Source organism: Helobdella robusta (assembly GCF_000326865.2).
Source record: "Helobdella robusta unplaced genomic scaffold HELROscaffold_21, whole genome shotgun sequence".
Lineage (NCBI taxonomy): Eukaryota > Metazoa > Annelida > Clitellata > Rhynchobdellida > Glossiphoniidae > Helobdella > Helobdella robusta.
This window is the reverse complement of record NW_008704124.1, coordinates 2,234,018-2,250,695: the sequence shown is the minus strand read 5'-3', so window position 1 is coordinate 2,250,695 and position 16,678 is coordinate 2,234,018. Positions and strand designations below refer to the sequence as shown.

The 16,678-nt window shown below is 32.6% G+C and overlaps 2 protein-coding genes across 2 annotated transcripts in view; one reads left to right on the top strand and one right to left on the bottom strand.

Annotated features, from left to right (window-relative positions):
- Positions 1–8,556: 8,556 nt before the first annotated feature.
- On the bottom strand, positions 8,557–9,421 carry HELRODRAFT_171733 (hypothetical protein; the record flags this gene model as incomplete). The annotated part of the gene is made up of 2 exons (XM_009018420.1): positions 8,557–8,886; positions 9,188–9,421. The coding sequence occupies 2 exons, from the start codon at positions 9,419–9,421 to the stop codon at positions 8,557–8,559; spliced, it is 564 nt and encodes a 187-aa protein (XP_009016668.1).
- A 3,209-nt stretch (positions 9,422–12,630) lies between these two features.
- HELRODRAFT_154688 (hypothetical protein) overlaps positions 12,631–16,678 on the top strand; it is a gene marked incomplete at its 3' end in the record, with an annotated part of 23,742 nt that continues 19,694 nt past the window's right edge. Inside the window, exon 1 of the mRNA XM_009018419.1 lies at positions 12,631–12,770. Within this exon, the coding sequence (XP_009016667.1) occupies positions 12,653–12,770 (118 nt within the window). The remainder of the gene's footprint in view (positions 12,771–16,678) is intronic.

The window sequence follows — 16,678 nt, the reverse complement described above, 5'->3', positions numbered from 1 at the left end:
AGTTCCATTTGGCATAGCATCGTTGTTTCTTTAATGACTACAGACTGAATCTCTTAAGATAAATACAAATGAATCACTTTTTTATTGACTTTTTACGTCCATCGAAAGTGATGCTTTGTCACATAGAGTTAGATGAAATGCAAATAAAACAAAATGACTGATATTCAAAAAAGAGGGCAACTAATAGCCACATGATGCTAAAATATTATTTCATCAAAATTAACAAAATTTATTTGCAATAATAATTTTTTTGGTATTATATTGAAATGTTAAGTAACGTTTTTAGGGGTGCAAATGCACCCCCAATAAAAATATTTCGGTGAAAATCAGCGCAAACATTTTTTCATAATTTAAGGCATGAAATGATTAAAAAAATTGTATCTTAATGTCCTAGAGCATGATTACTGTAGTTTAATTAATAAAAATGTAGCAACATGAAAATTGCTACAGATAATGTTGCAATAAATAAGGTGTGGATATATAAAACTTAATATAATTATAATTTCAGTATAATTTAATTTTAGTAGCGTAGTCAAATTTATGTTTTAATTTGTTTAAAACACACAAAATTTAGAATATTTTTCCCTGATAGTTGAAATGTGCATCTCCCATGATAGATTATGTTGAATATATACTCCTAGAAATTTAATTGTGTTAAGTTTTTCAAGTTGAATATTATTTAATTTAAGAGATAAATCTTGCATTGTATTGATTAGGATTGTAAAGCCAATAGTTGTGTAAAATGATTTGTCAGTATTGATAATAAGCTTATTATTTGAAAACCATGACTCATTTCTTTTTAGTTCAATATTTATTAAATTTATGTCATCACTAATTGTTTTTGAACTATAAAAGATATTTATGTCGTCCGTATACATTATACATTTAAATAATGTAGATACGTTTGGAAAATCATCAATAAAAATGGTGAAAAGAAGAGGGCCCAGAATTGAACTCTGGGGAACCCCATATTTGTGTTGTCAATGGAAACAAATTATTTTCTATTTGACAGCTACTATTGTTTTCGTTAAAGTATTTTTGATGGGGATTGCTACTGGCTATCTGGTGAAACGATCGACACACGTTAAAATGTGTGTGTGTGTCCATCTGATGATGGCATAGGTCTGACTAAATTGGTGGACATGTTGAAACTCTCTGCACCAGTTTCGGATGTCGTTATCAATGTGGGACCAAACGTACCTGGTCCTAATTAACATTGATGTTGCTTTCGCTCCTGAATGTGACAAGGAGTGGGAAATTAAAAAAAATGATTTTCGCATGCTTGTTGGAGCTAGAGGACGAGGGGTGCCTAATGAGGTGTCGACAACGATATTGTTTTTTGAGTTGTTGACTGGAATTATGCTGATTTTTAGTGAGTCTGTGTTATCAAGGAGTGTTGTATCATTATCCTGTTCATTCGACTTCTCATCAAGGTTTATTGCTTTTGGCGTTATCGCGGCTACCTCTGTACGTGATAACGCATCAGCCACGATGTTTTTTCTTTTTTCACGCTTCGAATGTCTTGTGAACTGTGAGATGTAATCAAGATGTTTGATCTCTCTTGGTGTTAGACGATTTGAATTTCAATGTAAAGCGAAAGTCAATGGTTTGTGGTCAGTGAATATTGTAATATCTCGACCTTCGACGATATGTTGACAATGGCGGATAGCTGAATACACTGCCAGCAGTTCTCGACCAAATGTGCTGTAACGGGTCTGTGCTGGATTAAATTTTTGTGAAAAGAAAGCAATGGGTCTTGCAAACCCATGACTTTTCTGTTCTAGTACCCCTCTGGCAGCAACGTCTGAAGCGTCTGTGAAAAGTTGAAAGGTACCTTTCTCTTGAACATACCATAACTTGGTTGCCGCTTGTAATGCCTGCTTGGCCTCTTTAAAAGTTTGTTGTTGAACCTCGTTGAGTTTTAGTTTTTTTGATTTGCCGATTAAAATGTCAGTGAGAGGTGATAATATCGTTGAGTATTTAGGAATGAATCGACGGTTGAAATTGATCATTCCGATGACTCGGCGTAGTTGCTTGTCAGTCGTTGGTTCAGCAAAATTGATGATTGCCTGTACTTTGTTTTCGAGGGGTCTAATGCCTTCACTGTCGAGTTGATGTCCCAGAAATGTTGTGGATGATTTCGCCCATTCACATGTCGATGGATTGATGGTTAGTCCATTTTAATAGTTTCCTCAAATCATCAGTCATTTTAAATTTAAAATTGTTATTCTTTGTTTTGCTTGGTGTAAATTCATTTATGTTTGCACAAAGCTCGTCTTTTAATATCTTCCAATCACTTTCAACATTCGCATCTTTTCCAAACAAATTATTCACTGATGGCAATAATGCCGCCCTTAATCCGTCATAATCACCCAAATCAAGACAAAATTTTTTATAACTCCTTTTAGTTGAGCAACTGATACCAGCAACTATGAATTCGATCACCGAATGGTCACTGTTTCCGAATGGAGAATAATGCTTTATAATTTTGACAAACTCCTGTGAGGAAATCACCAGATCTAGTATGTTAGCTAGTGTTGTTAAAGTTTCGGTTTTTTTTTCAGTTTGAATTTGTATTTCGTTTTGCAAAGCCCATTTGAGTTTGAGTTACAGTTTTATCTTTTTTCAGTTGCAGTTTCTATTAAGCTTTACAATTTAAGTTTCAGTTTTATTTTAAGTTTCAGTTTTGAAATCCATGAACTACCGATTTTTTAAATAAATTAAAACAAAACAATTACAAATGGTAGAGATTTATTTTATTACAATCAATTTAAAAAACAAAATATTAAATATTCACACAAGCTGTAAATTATGTTTTAGGAACAAACGTTTCTCAAGGTTGTTGCTCAATTTATTTCGTCGACCTTCGGTCAATATGCTACATGTTGAAAACAATCGTTCAACGAAAGCCTGCGAACATGGCAAGGCCAGTATATTTGGAGCAATACCAGAAAGAAGTGGCAAGTCTGTCTTTTTGCTTCATGCAACAATTGAATCTTCATCTTCTGGCAATAACTGGCTATTAATTTTAGATATATATCTGTCTATTTCTTCTACATCAGAATATATACTCAATAGTTTATCTGTTCGGCTTTGGCTGCACGTTGGCAAAACTAGACTGGTCATCAACTTAAAACGTTTCGTCGGACGTTGTTGCAGGTCCTGATCAATTTGAAGTTGATTGCTATCTTTGCGATTTCCATTTATTTTTTGAACTATATATTTTTTAGCCATAGATAAAAGAGCAGAGTTAACAGGCATTAGCAAAGTCCAGTTTTATCTCAAGTCAAGCAATGTTGCCGCGGCGGTTCCATGGCTAGCCAACCCTATTTAACTCAACCCCATTTAAGCCAACCCCCTCCAACTCGACCCACATGCAAGTCAGCCCAGATCCAACTTAACCCACTTGCAAGTCAGACCACATTCAACTCAGCCCCATGCATCTCAACCTCATTAATCTCAAACTCATTTAACTTATACCTCATTTAATTAGACCCTCATTAAACTGAACCCTTATGCAACCAAACCTTTGTTTAGGTCAACCCACATTTAACTTGTCCCAAATTTTACTGAACAAACAATTATCCCAACCTTTATCTTAACCCAAGGCTTGGATCTGAACCCAATCACATCTTGTCTAAAATTAAATCCAGAATCCTCAGCTCTACATTTTTAAAATGTCATTGAAGGCCTAACACCTCTTTTCTGTTTGTGTCTAAACAATTAATGCAACATTTATACAGTACAAAAATATGGCAAAAAAAGAAAGATGGGAGATATCACAAGATTAAAACTTCTTTATTTCCATAAATATTCTTTGCATATTTAAAAAGTTTAATGAAGCTCTTATTCTAAATTGTTCATGTGATTTAACAAAATTTCTTTTAAAAGTATTCTCAATTTTTAACTTTATGAAACAACTTCTCCTTGTTCTCCACAAAGTTAAAACAGTAAATATTTACGTGTAAGTTCCTCCAATCAATTAAAAACCATGACTTATTCTTTGGGGAAAAAATTAGCTTACTTGAAGATGGGCAATTTGTCTCAGATATCTTAGTTTATCTGGCTCTGTTCCATATCCTTGGACTTTGGCAGATAATTTTTCAGCAAGGGCTTTATACTTGTTCCTGGTTGTCTCAATTCCATTCCTTGCTTGAACAGCAACTAATCTTTGGACTCCAATGTCATTCTTGAACCCTTGAAACAATTTCCAGACTCCAGGATGATGACAAGAAAACATTGCATTCAGTGCATGATGATAGCCTTCGGAAGCAACGATTCCAAAGCTCTGGGGGAAATCTTGGAGGGTTTCTTCGGTTACGCATTTGAATTCCCCTTATGTAAGTTTGGTCAACATAAGATAAAAGTGCTGTCAGTTCGTCACCATCTGGAAACTGTTGGCAAAGCAGCTCAAAAACATCAGTCAGCTCATTGAGTGGTACAAATGCCAAGGAACACAAACTCTTTATGAGCATATTGAGGTGTGCGTCTCTCTCATATTCCCCTTTCAAGCCTAAAGATTGAACCTTTTACAGTATACTTTTGACAGAAGTGAAAAAAACATCCTGATATATGTGCATTTGGAAACTCATGCCTAAAAGCGTTTATCGCAGCTAACTCAAAATCCAGTAATATTTGGTTTGGATTGGCAAGGGGGGCAAGCTGCTTAAGATATTGAATCATTCGTTCATAGGTATCCTCTGTTTTGTCAGGTAAAAAAAAATAAAGACATGGAGGGTAAGAACTACCAACTTTTGCATGAACTGTATAAAGTTGAAAAAACAATGAAGGAACACATTTAAATGTGCCATCACCAAGAAACAGTTCAGATGAATCAAAGTATCTGACCATTTCGCTATCGCCTAGCACCAAAATTCGTTTGTTATCATTTTCTCCTGAATCTAAAAGAACAAGATCAGTAAATTCTTGAGGAATTGGAAAAGATGAAGACTGTGGTTCTCTTTGATCAAAATTATTCTTCTTCCGCTCTCTTCTAATAGTTCCTTCAATGGAGCTCTTTTGGGGCAATCTTGCCATAACATCCTCATTCAGGCCTCTCATTTGTTCTGCAAAGACATTTCTAGTCGAGGGATTTGAACTAGTTGCAGCATCTTTGATGTCAGACATGACTTTATTCTTTTGAGTATTCAAAGGATCACCAGGATGTTCATGATCGTTAGGTTGTTTTACAATTTGTTGACCTTTGGTAGTTAACGTAACATGGCATTTTAATGAAAAATATTTTCGACATCTCCAAACAATAGAGCCATCTTGGTTAGACCTTTTGTAAAGGTACTCATGACCATTGTATGCAAGAACGTTTCCACCTTGGTGTGATTTGTACATGGAATATTGAGCCATTTTTTGATTTTGAGAATCTGTTTGGATTTTAAAAATAAAATCTTTTATTTGTACAAAAAAATCTACTTTTGTTTATATATTTAAGAAATAAACGATTAAAGAAATAAATATTTTTTCTTACAAAACTTGTTACAACTTTTTAAATAAATAATGATTCAAACAATGAGAAAAAACTAAATAAATGTTTACTGTATGGAATAGTAATTTTTAAGTTAATTTTAATTATGCATGTGTAATTTTGACAATTGTCAAATCTGCTTTGATCTATGACTCAAGATTCATGTGTGCATATATACAGTACAAACATTATTTTTCACAGCTAATACTAAGGTCTCATTAGATTTTTTAGAAATTTTTTTTAAAAAAATGAAATGAACTATTGAAATATTTACTTACCAAGTCTTTTAAATGAAACAACTTTTGTTTGGCTAAGATTGATGTTCCAAAAATTCTCAACCCAATTTAGAGAGAGACAAAATGCAACTGCATTAAAATCACAACTGCTTAGCTGAGAATTGAGAAGGCTTTACGGGATTTGTAGTCAAACAGGAGAAACCAGTATGGAATAATTCCTCAGAAACGAGAAGCAAGGATGAGCAAAAGAGACAAAAACCAATTTTTGATTATTAACTGAAACCTTTTTTTCTACCCAAAATCGATAAATTTTATACCAGTACAGATAAGTTAAAACACGTCACATGGTTCAATGGACTGGGAAAATTAACTGGATTTTTTACTCTTTGATTCAGTAAAAAAAATTGGGCCCAAATGAACATGGGTTGAGCTAGACAATGGTTGAGCTAAACAAAGGTTTGGTTGCATAAGGGTTCAGTTTAATGAGGGTCTAATTAAATGAGGTATAAGTTAAATGGGGTTGAGTTGAATGGGGTTGGATTGATTAAGGTCAAATTGAAGGTGGGTTGAGTTGCATGTGGTCTGACTTGCATGTGGGTTGAGTTGCATGTGGTCTGACTTGCATGTGGGTTGAGTTGCATGTGGGTCGAGTTGGAGGGGGTTGGCTTAAATGGGGTTGAGTTAAATAGGGTTGGCTAGCATGGTCACCGGAAACATTATATTAAAATTACAAGTCAATAATAGTCATAATAACATAGTATAAACAAAATTTTATTGATATCATAAAAATTACAAAAATATACAACGTTGCGTTTTCGCAACGTCGGCAGGATTCAGTATATTTAGAATTTTTTATGTAATGTTCAGAATATTAACAATGTACATAAAAAATTAATTGTTTTATTTGTTTGTCACTGGTGGTATGTTGTGAAACATTTAGCATGAATGCCCACCATACATTTGCCGCAAATATAACATGTCGTACTTTTACACTGTCGACATCTGAGCCTGCGTCCTTCGGGATGTTTCAAAATGTAATGATCCGACATCACCCTAGGATCTGATAATTTTTTAAGTGATGATGGAGATCCGCATAAAATTTTATTGGATTGGCAATCGTCATCAGGAGCTTTAGTGGATAAAAGTGTAATAGCAACTCGACGACGAAATTCCAATAAATCAATTTTGCTCCCATTTACAAGTCGATACACTTTCCATGCATTGCAGAGAGCAATATCAACATAATTTACAAAATAAGGCCACCACCATTTTTTTCCTTTGATTCCTATTCTATATTTTGCAAAAAAATTATCTAACATATCTACTCCGCCCATATTAGCATTGTAGGATGCAATGAGATTTGGTTGCTGAATCATTTCTTTTGGATCTTGAAAACCTTTTTGCTGTCAGGAGTGGCTCAACCGATTGAAAATTGCTTGCCAGGGTTACTACAGAGTTGTCATTCCATTTGACTGCCAGAATTTCGTTTTTGATGTCAAAACAACTGTCAAAAGTTCCTCTCTCTTTTTTTTGAAGCTTCTTGGTGTCTTCTAATATTGAGTTAATTAATCGAGGTTCACGTACAGTTCCAGTAGCATAAAAATGTGCAGCTCGAAGTTTGATCATGAGTTTGTGGGAAGTGAAAAAGTTATCAAAATATATAGCATGTTGCTCTGGAGTATTCACTACCTGTAACAAATTTAAAACCACATTGGCTCCAAGACCTAGATCAGGATCATAGTTTTCATCTTTACCAGCATAAGGAATAGAATGGAAAAGGTATCCATCGGATGAACAAAGGCACCATATTTTAAACCCAAAGCGAACAGGTTTGCCCTTCATAAACATTTTGCACGAATGCCTCCCAAAATATGGGATCATTTGTTCATCAATACTGAGATTGTGGGAGAACACATCAAATTTTACAAAATTTGCATTCATTAACTCAACATATGAACGGATTTTATAAAGCTTATCATTAGATTGAATTTTTGTATTGTCACTTAAATGAAGATTTTGTTTAATATTTCTAAAATGTTGACGACTTAAAGCATTATTTACTATTTTGATGTTGCAGTCTTCCGCATTTTCCCATTACATTTCTTCTCTTGGTAGCTTATGATAGCCAGTAAAAAGCAGAAATCCAATAAAACGTTGTAACTGATAAGATTTCAGTTCAAATCCATGTCTGTTTTTTTGTTGAGCATATATTTGACTTTGATCAATAATATGAGCAATAACTGTATCATCGAAAAATTCTTGAAACATTTTTGTTGCCCAGTGTTATGAAAAAAAAGTTGAAAATTTTTTTTAATTAAATAAAACCAATACAATCCTTGGACCATCTACATTTATCATCAATGCTTCTACTCTCAAAACTTTTCATGGCTCTAATCACATCATCAAATACAATGATGGCACCTACCTTATCATCCTATCATCTAACTCAAACACCATCCAATCAAAACTCGACTTATTAACTATATGGTCAAAACGATTTTTTGTATCCTTAACTTTTTTAGTCAAATTATACTAATTTTGGGGTAAGAAAAACGAAAATGCAAACGAAAATTTTTTTATTAGCTCTAGTTTCTGAGATATACAACAACAAAAAATTTTTCGTTTTTCTTATTCACAGCATAGCAATGTGACATATAATTTACTTATTTTAATAATATTTAAAGTGCATTCAGTTTTTTCAATAAAGATTATATTCTAACAGTTTTAAACAATGAAAGCTAATAAATACAAAGATTATTATAGAATATTTTCGCGCGAGTGTTCTATTTTTGCTTTCCGCCTGTATGCGAGCTCTGGAGCATTCCTATATATAAACCAACATTAATCTGCAAGCATAGCATCATTCCAACGAATCTGATATCTTTTTTCCGTTACAGATATATCTTGGTGGGACCTTTCTCCATGTTCATCACTAACAGCTCCACAAAAGGGAAAGAAGTCTAAATGTGAGTGAAGGAATTGAATCTTTAAGGACATGTTACATTTTAGTTGATGGCATTTTTGCAGAAGTACTGTTACCAATTGGATGTAGTTATCATCTCTTCTGTTGCCTAAAATTCCACAAATCACTCCCTTGAGAGATTCCCAAGTTTCTTTTTCTTGCCCCTTCAAAACTTCATCAAATGCAGGATCTTTCACAAGTTCATGTATCTATGGTCCAACAAAAATACCCTCTTTAACTTTTGCATCACTTAGTTTTGGAAATTTGTTTCTTAAATACTTAAAAGCCTGTCCTTTGTTCCTTTGACAAAATTTTTCATTTAACCCAGCTTAATGTGTAAGGATGGAAGAAGTACATCTTTCAGCAACAAAATTTTTTTCATCTTTGTTGAGATTTCTAGCAGGCCAGTCCTTTTTTGTGTAATATGAAATTTTGTCTCTATGTCCCACATACACAAGAAGCAGCAGTATTTGGTATAGCCTAATTGCATTCCTAAAAGTGTGGCAATACTTTTAGGAATACTTTTAGGTCACCACAAATTTTCCATTTGTGTTCGTTGTAATTGATTGGGTTAAGAAGAGTTTTCATATTTAGGTAAGTTTCTTTCATGTGAGCTGCATGGCCAATAGGAACTGATGGAAAATGATTTCCATTGTGCAGTAATACAGCTTTCAAGCTTAGCTTTGATGAATCTATGAATAATCTCCATTCACTTGGATCATAGTTCAAATTGAGACAATACATTTATCCATAGATATCAACGCAAACAACAAGGTTATTTTTCTGTGTGGTGCATCATCTGTTGACACAAAATCAGAATCATTTGATGTGGAAGGCTGGCTTTTTTTTCCTTCTTCTATTTCATGTGCCTCTATAAATAAAACAAGAGGCAAAATAAAAAAAGATGAAAAAATTTTTCCAAAAAATAAAAATTTATACTCTTGAGGATAGAGTTTTGCTTTTATCTTTTGAACTAGAGCTAATATGTAATTTTTAATGTCATTTTCGGATTCAGCAGGTGGAAATACATAAGAAACGACTAATTTTGGTTCAGATACAAAAACACTGTTGGGCAGTGTAATCTGCAACTCATTACAATTATTAAAATAGTATTGGTGGTTTTATTTATTGGTTTTATTTATTTGTCTATATTTTATTAAAAATATGATAAATATTAAAAATATTTGTCAATACTTTATTAAAAAATTATTGGTTTTATTTATTTTATATGATGAATTGAAATCTAAATGAAATGTATTTTAATATGATATTATATAAATAAATTAACTTAAAAAAATATGTATAATATCAATAAAATATTTCTATTATTAAAAAAATGTATTACCTGACTTCTGTATTGTATTATATTTTAATTTTAAATTCTTAAACTGATAGGTAGTTGCACGAGAAAAAAAATGCATGAAAAAATTATTCAACTTTATTTCCATAATCTGCAACTCATTAGCAGCATAACCCTAACTCAAATTTAAGAATGTAAAAATATTGTTTACTACACCATGTCTTTGTAAACAAAAAACAACGATAACAACACATATGAATTTATTTTTTAAATGAAACGAAATGAAACGAAATTTTATTTGCTTCTCAAAATTGAAAATTAAAAGAAAGCAGGATGACCATAATAGAATTTATATAAAATTCATCTAGTATGGCCACCTAAACAGAAATATTCCAAGTTCACACAAATTTTCAGCAAATAATATAAATATTTCCTAAATGATCTATGAGAGGCATGTTAGATGTTAGTTGTTAGTAAATTAACAAACTCAACTATGTTAGCATAACAGGTGTTAGTTGTTAGTACGATAGTTCATGGTTTATGTATAACAAGGTTTGGTATCTATCCAGAAAAACACGGGATAGACATTACATAGTTATCTATATATTTAAGCAATATATAGAACGACATTGTTCTAAAAGTTAAACAGATATGTGAACTAAACAATGGCAATTAAGACGCAAATAAAAATTGAAAAATAGATCTCCATATCTATATTGATTTACGGTTAGTCATTGGTCATTCAACAACAGAAATAGTTTTAATTTCTTTTTAAAGATTGCAGACAAATTTTCATAGCAAAAACCATCTTTCAAAATTTGATTCCACACTCTAGGACCCTTACATACAACATGTGAATACAGAATATTTGTCTTTGATTTATTTGATAATAAATATTTGACTTGTCTAGAACTTTTATTAATGGTGAAATGATTATTAAAAATTGATGGGAGCCTATTTGTAAGTTGCTTGAAAACAAAATTTGCCACAAAATAAAGATTTAATTTGTCAAAGTTTAAACTGTTGGTGGCGACGAATAGTTGATTGGTGTGCGCTTGCTTCCTGGACAGCGTGATGACCCTCATTACCCTCTTCCTCAGCATCTTGACGGGGTTTGTGGTCGTTTGATACGCACTGGCCCAAACAACATTGCAGTACGTCACGTGAGGTAGACAGATGGCGTTATAGATCATGTTCAAGCATTTTTTCGGATTTCGCTAACTTGTTTGAAACGTAATTGACATGGGGTTTGAATGTTAGTTTCTGATCTAATAATTTTATTGTTTTACTCTCGATTATTTCTTGGTTGTTGATTGTAATTTTATACGGTTCTTTATAATTTAAATATTGCACTGGTCCGGTGACAATCAATTGCGTTTTTGAAATGTTTATAGTCAGTTTATTGGGGTTGAACCATTTGACAACGTGTTTTATTTCAGCGTTGGTTTGATCGATAACATCATCAATATCTTTCCCGCTTCCAAAAATGTTTGTGTCGTCAGCAAAGCAAACGTAATCGAAGTAGTCGGTTGCATCTTGTAGATCGTTGATGAAGATGATGAATAGCAGTGGTCCTAAGATGCTTCCTTGAGGAACCCCGACACCATTGTGTCGTAATGTTGAATTTTCATTTCCCCAACAAACAAACTGATTTCTTCCAGACAGATAGCTCCTGAACCATTTCAATGTCGTACCTTTTATACCGTAGTGCTCAAGCTTGCTTAGCAGGTTGTGATCGATACAGTCAAATGCCTTTGACAGATTGAGGCATGTTCCTACAATGAAATGTTTTTTCTCCGCTAGATTACCAATTTTTCTTATCAGTTCGATGATGGTCAGTTCTGTTGAATGTTTCTCTCGAAACCCAAACTGGTAATTTGAAATGATGTTATTTTTTTATAAAAACGAAATTATTTTCCTGTGCATAATTTTTTCAATTACTTTTGAGAATGCTGGTACAAGTGAAATTGGTCGGAAGTTAGAAACGTCATTATTACCAGTAACTTTCTGTATTGGTATGATTGAAATGAGTGAATATTTGTATAAATATGCTGAAAAATTTGATTACTTATTTATATTGTGTAAAAACGTATTTAGCAGTAAAAGTAAAGTCATATAATTGAATTAAATGTAATGTTCTTCATTTAGTTCTAAAGTTATAGCATGTTTAATCATCAACGCCAAAGTCGTGCATGGCTGACATCAGTTTACTTTATAGCAGGAACTTCAAAGCTGTTTTTCAGTATCGGCGACCAAATTGATTCTTATAAAAATTTCACAGAATATTGAATGTTTTGTCAATTTTTTTGCGTCAACGCATGCTTAAAAGTTGCGTGCTAAAAATGCGGGTCGAAAAATTACGCCGTTTCACATTAACATGATTTCATGCATCCGCTCGAGCCGCGCGATTACCTACATTAAACAGTAATACAGTCCAGTGTACTATGATTTTTTTAAATGAAACATGTATCCATGAATACAGAGATAGATAATCTTGTGACTCGTACTATACTCACAACACAATGTACAATAAATGTATGCAAGCACAAACACTACAATAATTGTGATGATGATGCTTTGCTTTTTTTTAAATTTTGTTTTTTTATATTGTATTACTTTAGATAAATTCACTAAAAATTTCAAACAACTCCAGGACTATTAATTGATTGTTTCTGATGTGTTCATTGTGGTACTTCTATGCCTTCGTTCCAGTCTTTATTGGTTTTTATATTACAGAATACAAAAGTGATATCTTGCATCTCATCAAATACAATTCATTCGTTGGAGTTCAAAGTATTTAGCATAAACTTTTTTCTTCACTTGTTGTATTCAAAAAATTTTCAATCATTTGCATTGTTGGCTAATATCATGATTTTTCTATTTTTAACCGAAATTCTTTGAAAGTCAAAATCTTTATTTATATATTACCTAGAATTAATAATTAATTTTTCTTATAAACACTCAAAAAGTAGTTTATTCACTTTTTATTTAGTTCAGTAGTATGCCATGTTTCCGTTAAAACCAGTATATCCAATCCATCACAAAGTAACCCATGAACATCATCTACCCTCTTTGAAATTGACCTGACATTTAACAGTCCAATCGTAACATTGTATTTAACATTAGATCCTTTGTTTGTTAGGTGATGAAATTTATTTTTAACTAATCCAAACAAATCATAGCACGAACCCACTCTACCATTTATTAATTTGACTCTTTTTTTGCCGGAAATTTCACTATTTTCCACCTTCCTACTTCCCCTCGCACTCTGTATAAAAAACTCTCTTTACAGTTGGTTTCTCTCGCTTTTGCATCATCTAAAATTCTTTTCAGCTCCTTGCGCTGATCAACAGTCAAATCATGACTCAATTTGACGTGTGCAAAATCATCGTTCAAAGATCTGAGTTTGTACAAATTGGTAAAGAAATATTCCTTGCTTTTTACATCATCAAACTTGATGAGGATTGGCCTGACAACTCTTTTACCTCTCTTACCCAATCTAAAAACTTTCAGTATATTTTTTCCGTTGACAGTGTCATCAGTCAATTTCGCAATCATTTTTATGACCCGATCCTTGTCATCAAGGCCTTCTCCCAGCCTGAACAGCATCGCATTAGCCTCTCTTTCTTTAGCATCGGCAAGATCATTTAGTGTTCTTCGGACATTTTTAAGATCTTCATTGATGATCTTAGCACTCTGTTTCACTTCAGTGCTGACCACACTAGCAAAAGATCTCATCATTTCAGACTTGAGGCCGCTTATCTCTTGATTTAACTTTTTTCCCGATGTGCACTCAATCGAGTCCAGCTGCGATTTTATAGCGACGTGGTTGGCACTGATGGCATTAACTTTTTCATCAAGTGATTTACTGATTTATCAATCGATTTATTCAACAGCCCCAAATCAGTTTCTTCCAATTTAGTCTTAATTGAAGCATTAACATCGTTGAGTTTGTCTAACTTTTCATTGAACGTAACTTTTATGTCATCAATAGATTTAGATAACAGTTTCATGTCACAAACGTTTTTTACACATTTATCACAAAACCATTTAATGTTACCGTTTAAACGTACAATTGAATAAACCTCGTCAGACATTGAATCAACATTAGCCGTGCACTCACACTGAAAACATTGAAGCTGTTTCAACGTAAGTACACCGTCTTTCTTACCTGGATTTTGACGTGCATTCATAATAACAGGTGGAACAAAACTGTACACTGCAATTAACACGTGACTAAATAAACTCGATTCAAAAAATTCGATTCAAATGCCAAAAATACGCAACTTTAAATATTGAATTAAATTAAAACAGTATCTAGAATTTAATTGCAATAATATATCCAATTTTCAGAAACAAAATCAACACTAAAACTTTGAAAATCGAGAATCTCTAGCAGAGCGAAAACAAACAATAGCCACGTAACAATTATTTCTATATATATATAATATAGCATTAACATGATTTTAGTACCTAATTTATTGCGTGATCTATAAATAATGTCAGTAATTTTATATAATTTGCTTACCAACGAATTTATATGCTCATTCCATTTCAAGTCAGACTGGATAATAATTCCCAGAAATTTAGCTGACGAGTTTCTGGATATCACTGAGTCACCTATGTGAATGGTTAGGCCAGAGAAGATATCCTTGTTCGTTTTGATTTTAGGGCCAAAGACTAAATAGCAGGATTTTTTTGAATTCAGAATCAACCTGTTTCCAGTGAACCAGTTGGAGAATTTAACCAGTTGGTTATTCATTTCAGAAAATAGTCTTATCGGGTCTTCGTCAGACAAGAATATAGTCGTGTCATCAGCAAATAAAATAGTGGTACACACATTCGATATTAAAAAAATATCATTTATAAACAGAATAAACAAAAGGGGTTATGCCTCGAATGCCTTGCTTAGATCTATAAAAACGCCTAAGCTAAGCTTTCTTGAATCATAATTATTTATGAGAGTCCCATACAGCATAGCAATAGCCTTCTCAGTTAATGACTTGGGAACGAAGCCAAATTGATTTCCATTAATCATGCTGTGTTTAGATATGTAAGACCACATTCTATCAAACATTAGTTTTTCAAAAATTTTTGAAAATACTGGTAGAATCGATATGGGTTGCCATATTGATTGCAATCACCACCCTTGAAAATAGGTAGTACCTTTGCCAATTTCAGTCTATTAGGGAACTGGCCAACGAGGATTGATTTGTTGAATAAAGTGGCAATTGAACCAGCTATGGGGTAAATAGTACCCTTTAATAATTTAGTGGATAAAAGATCACTGTCAAAACAGTTTTTTTAGTTTTAGTCTATTAACAATCATTAATGCATCGGTTGAGAAGAATGATGGAAAATCATGATCCATCATCATCGAACTGTTCAGATTAAATTCTGCAGTGTTATGACAAATAAGTCTATTACATTGATCAATAAAAAATGTGTTAATTTCATTAACTCTATTCAATTTTGTTAACAACGAATCATTACATTTGAATAGATGTGTTTTGTCAATTTTTGGTCTTAATATTTTATTTATTTCGGACCATTTTTCTTTAGACGTTTTACATTCTTTAAACTTATTGTCATAATATTCTTTTTCTTTAACTCTCTTTAGTTTAATAAAATAATTTTTTGATTTAATATATCCGTTTTTATTCTCTAATGTAGGGTTACATATATAAAACCTATATAAAGCATTTTTGCGCAAACTGTAGTTATACAAGTTAATATCCATCCAAGGTTTTCTAAAGCGGTCCTTTTTGGTGACTATTGGACATGCAGTATTAATACAATCCAAATAGGTTAGAAAAAAGTTTTCATAATCCGTCTCTAAGCTGGTATCATCAGTCAAAACAGGCCAAGAAACATCACCAAGAAGTTTATTTGCTAATCTCACATTTTCGTCCTTCATTACACGGGTTCTTACTGGTTGGCGCATGCTCACAACGGATTGTCCACCCCATTTCAGTGAAACAAAAATCGGCATATGATCTGAAAAGTCTTCACATATGATGCCTTTCAATAGGTAATGACGGTCATTGTTGAAGATATTATCAATGATAGACATAGCAGGGTAAAATATACGAGTTGGTTTATTTATAATAGGATGTAAGTCAAATCCACTTAGGAGATCCAGGAAAGATCGAGACGTATTATTATCAATTGCCAGGTTAATATTGAAGTCACCCAGGATATATACATTAGAACCATTATCTATCTTTAGATGACTACTCAGAAACTCATATAAAGCTTCGAAGAAATCAGTTGTTTTTATTGTTGGACATTTATAAATACTAATAAAGTATTGATTACTGTTATTATAACTAGTTTTAATACCTGACCATTCAAAGTGATTAGTATTAAAAGATCGATCGTTATTTAAATTTAGGAAAATTATATCATTATTTAACAAAATTCCTGTTCCACCTCCTTTCTAGGTGGTTCTATTATTGATTACCAAGGTATGATGTGGCAAGTGTGCATGAAGCAAATCGTGATTTGCATTATCATTCAACCAGGTCTCACTTAAAGCAATGACACAAAAATAAGAACCAATACTATTCACTAATTGAGTTATTTCTTCAAGATGAGCATTTAGACTACGGCAGTTAATATGCATTACAATTAATTGATATTTACCAATGCTTAACAAATTTTTATACATATCAGCGATTTTGAAATACTTAGACATTGAA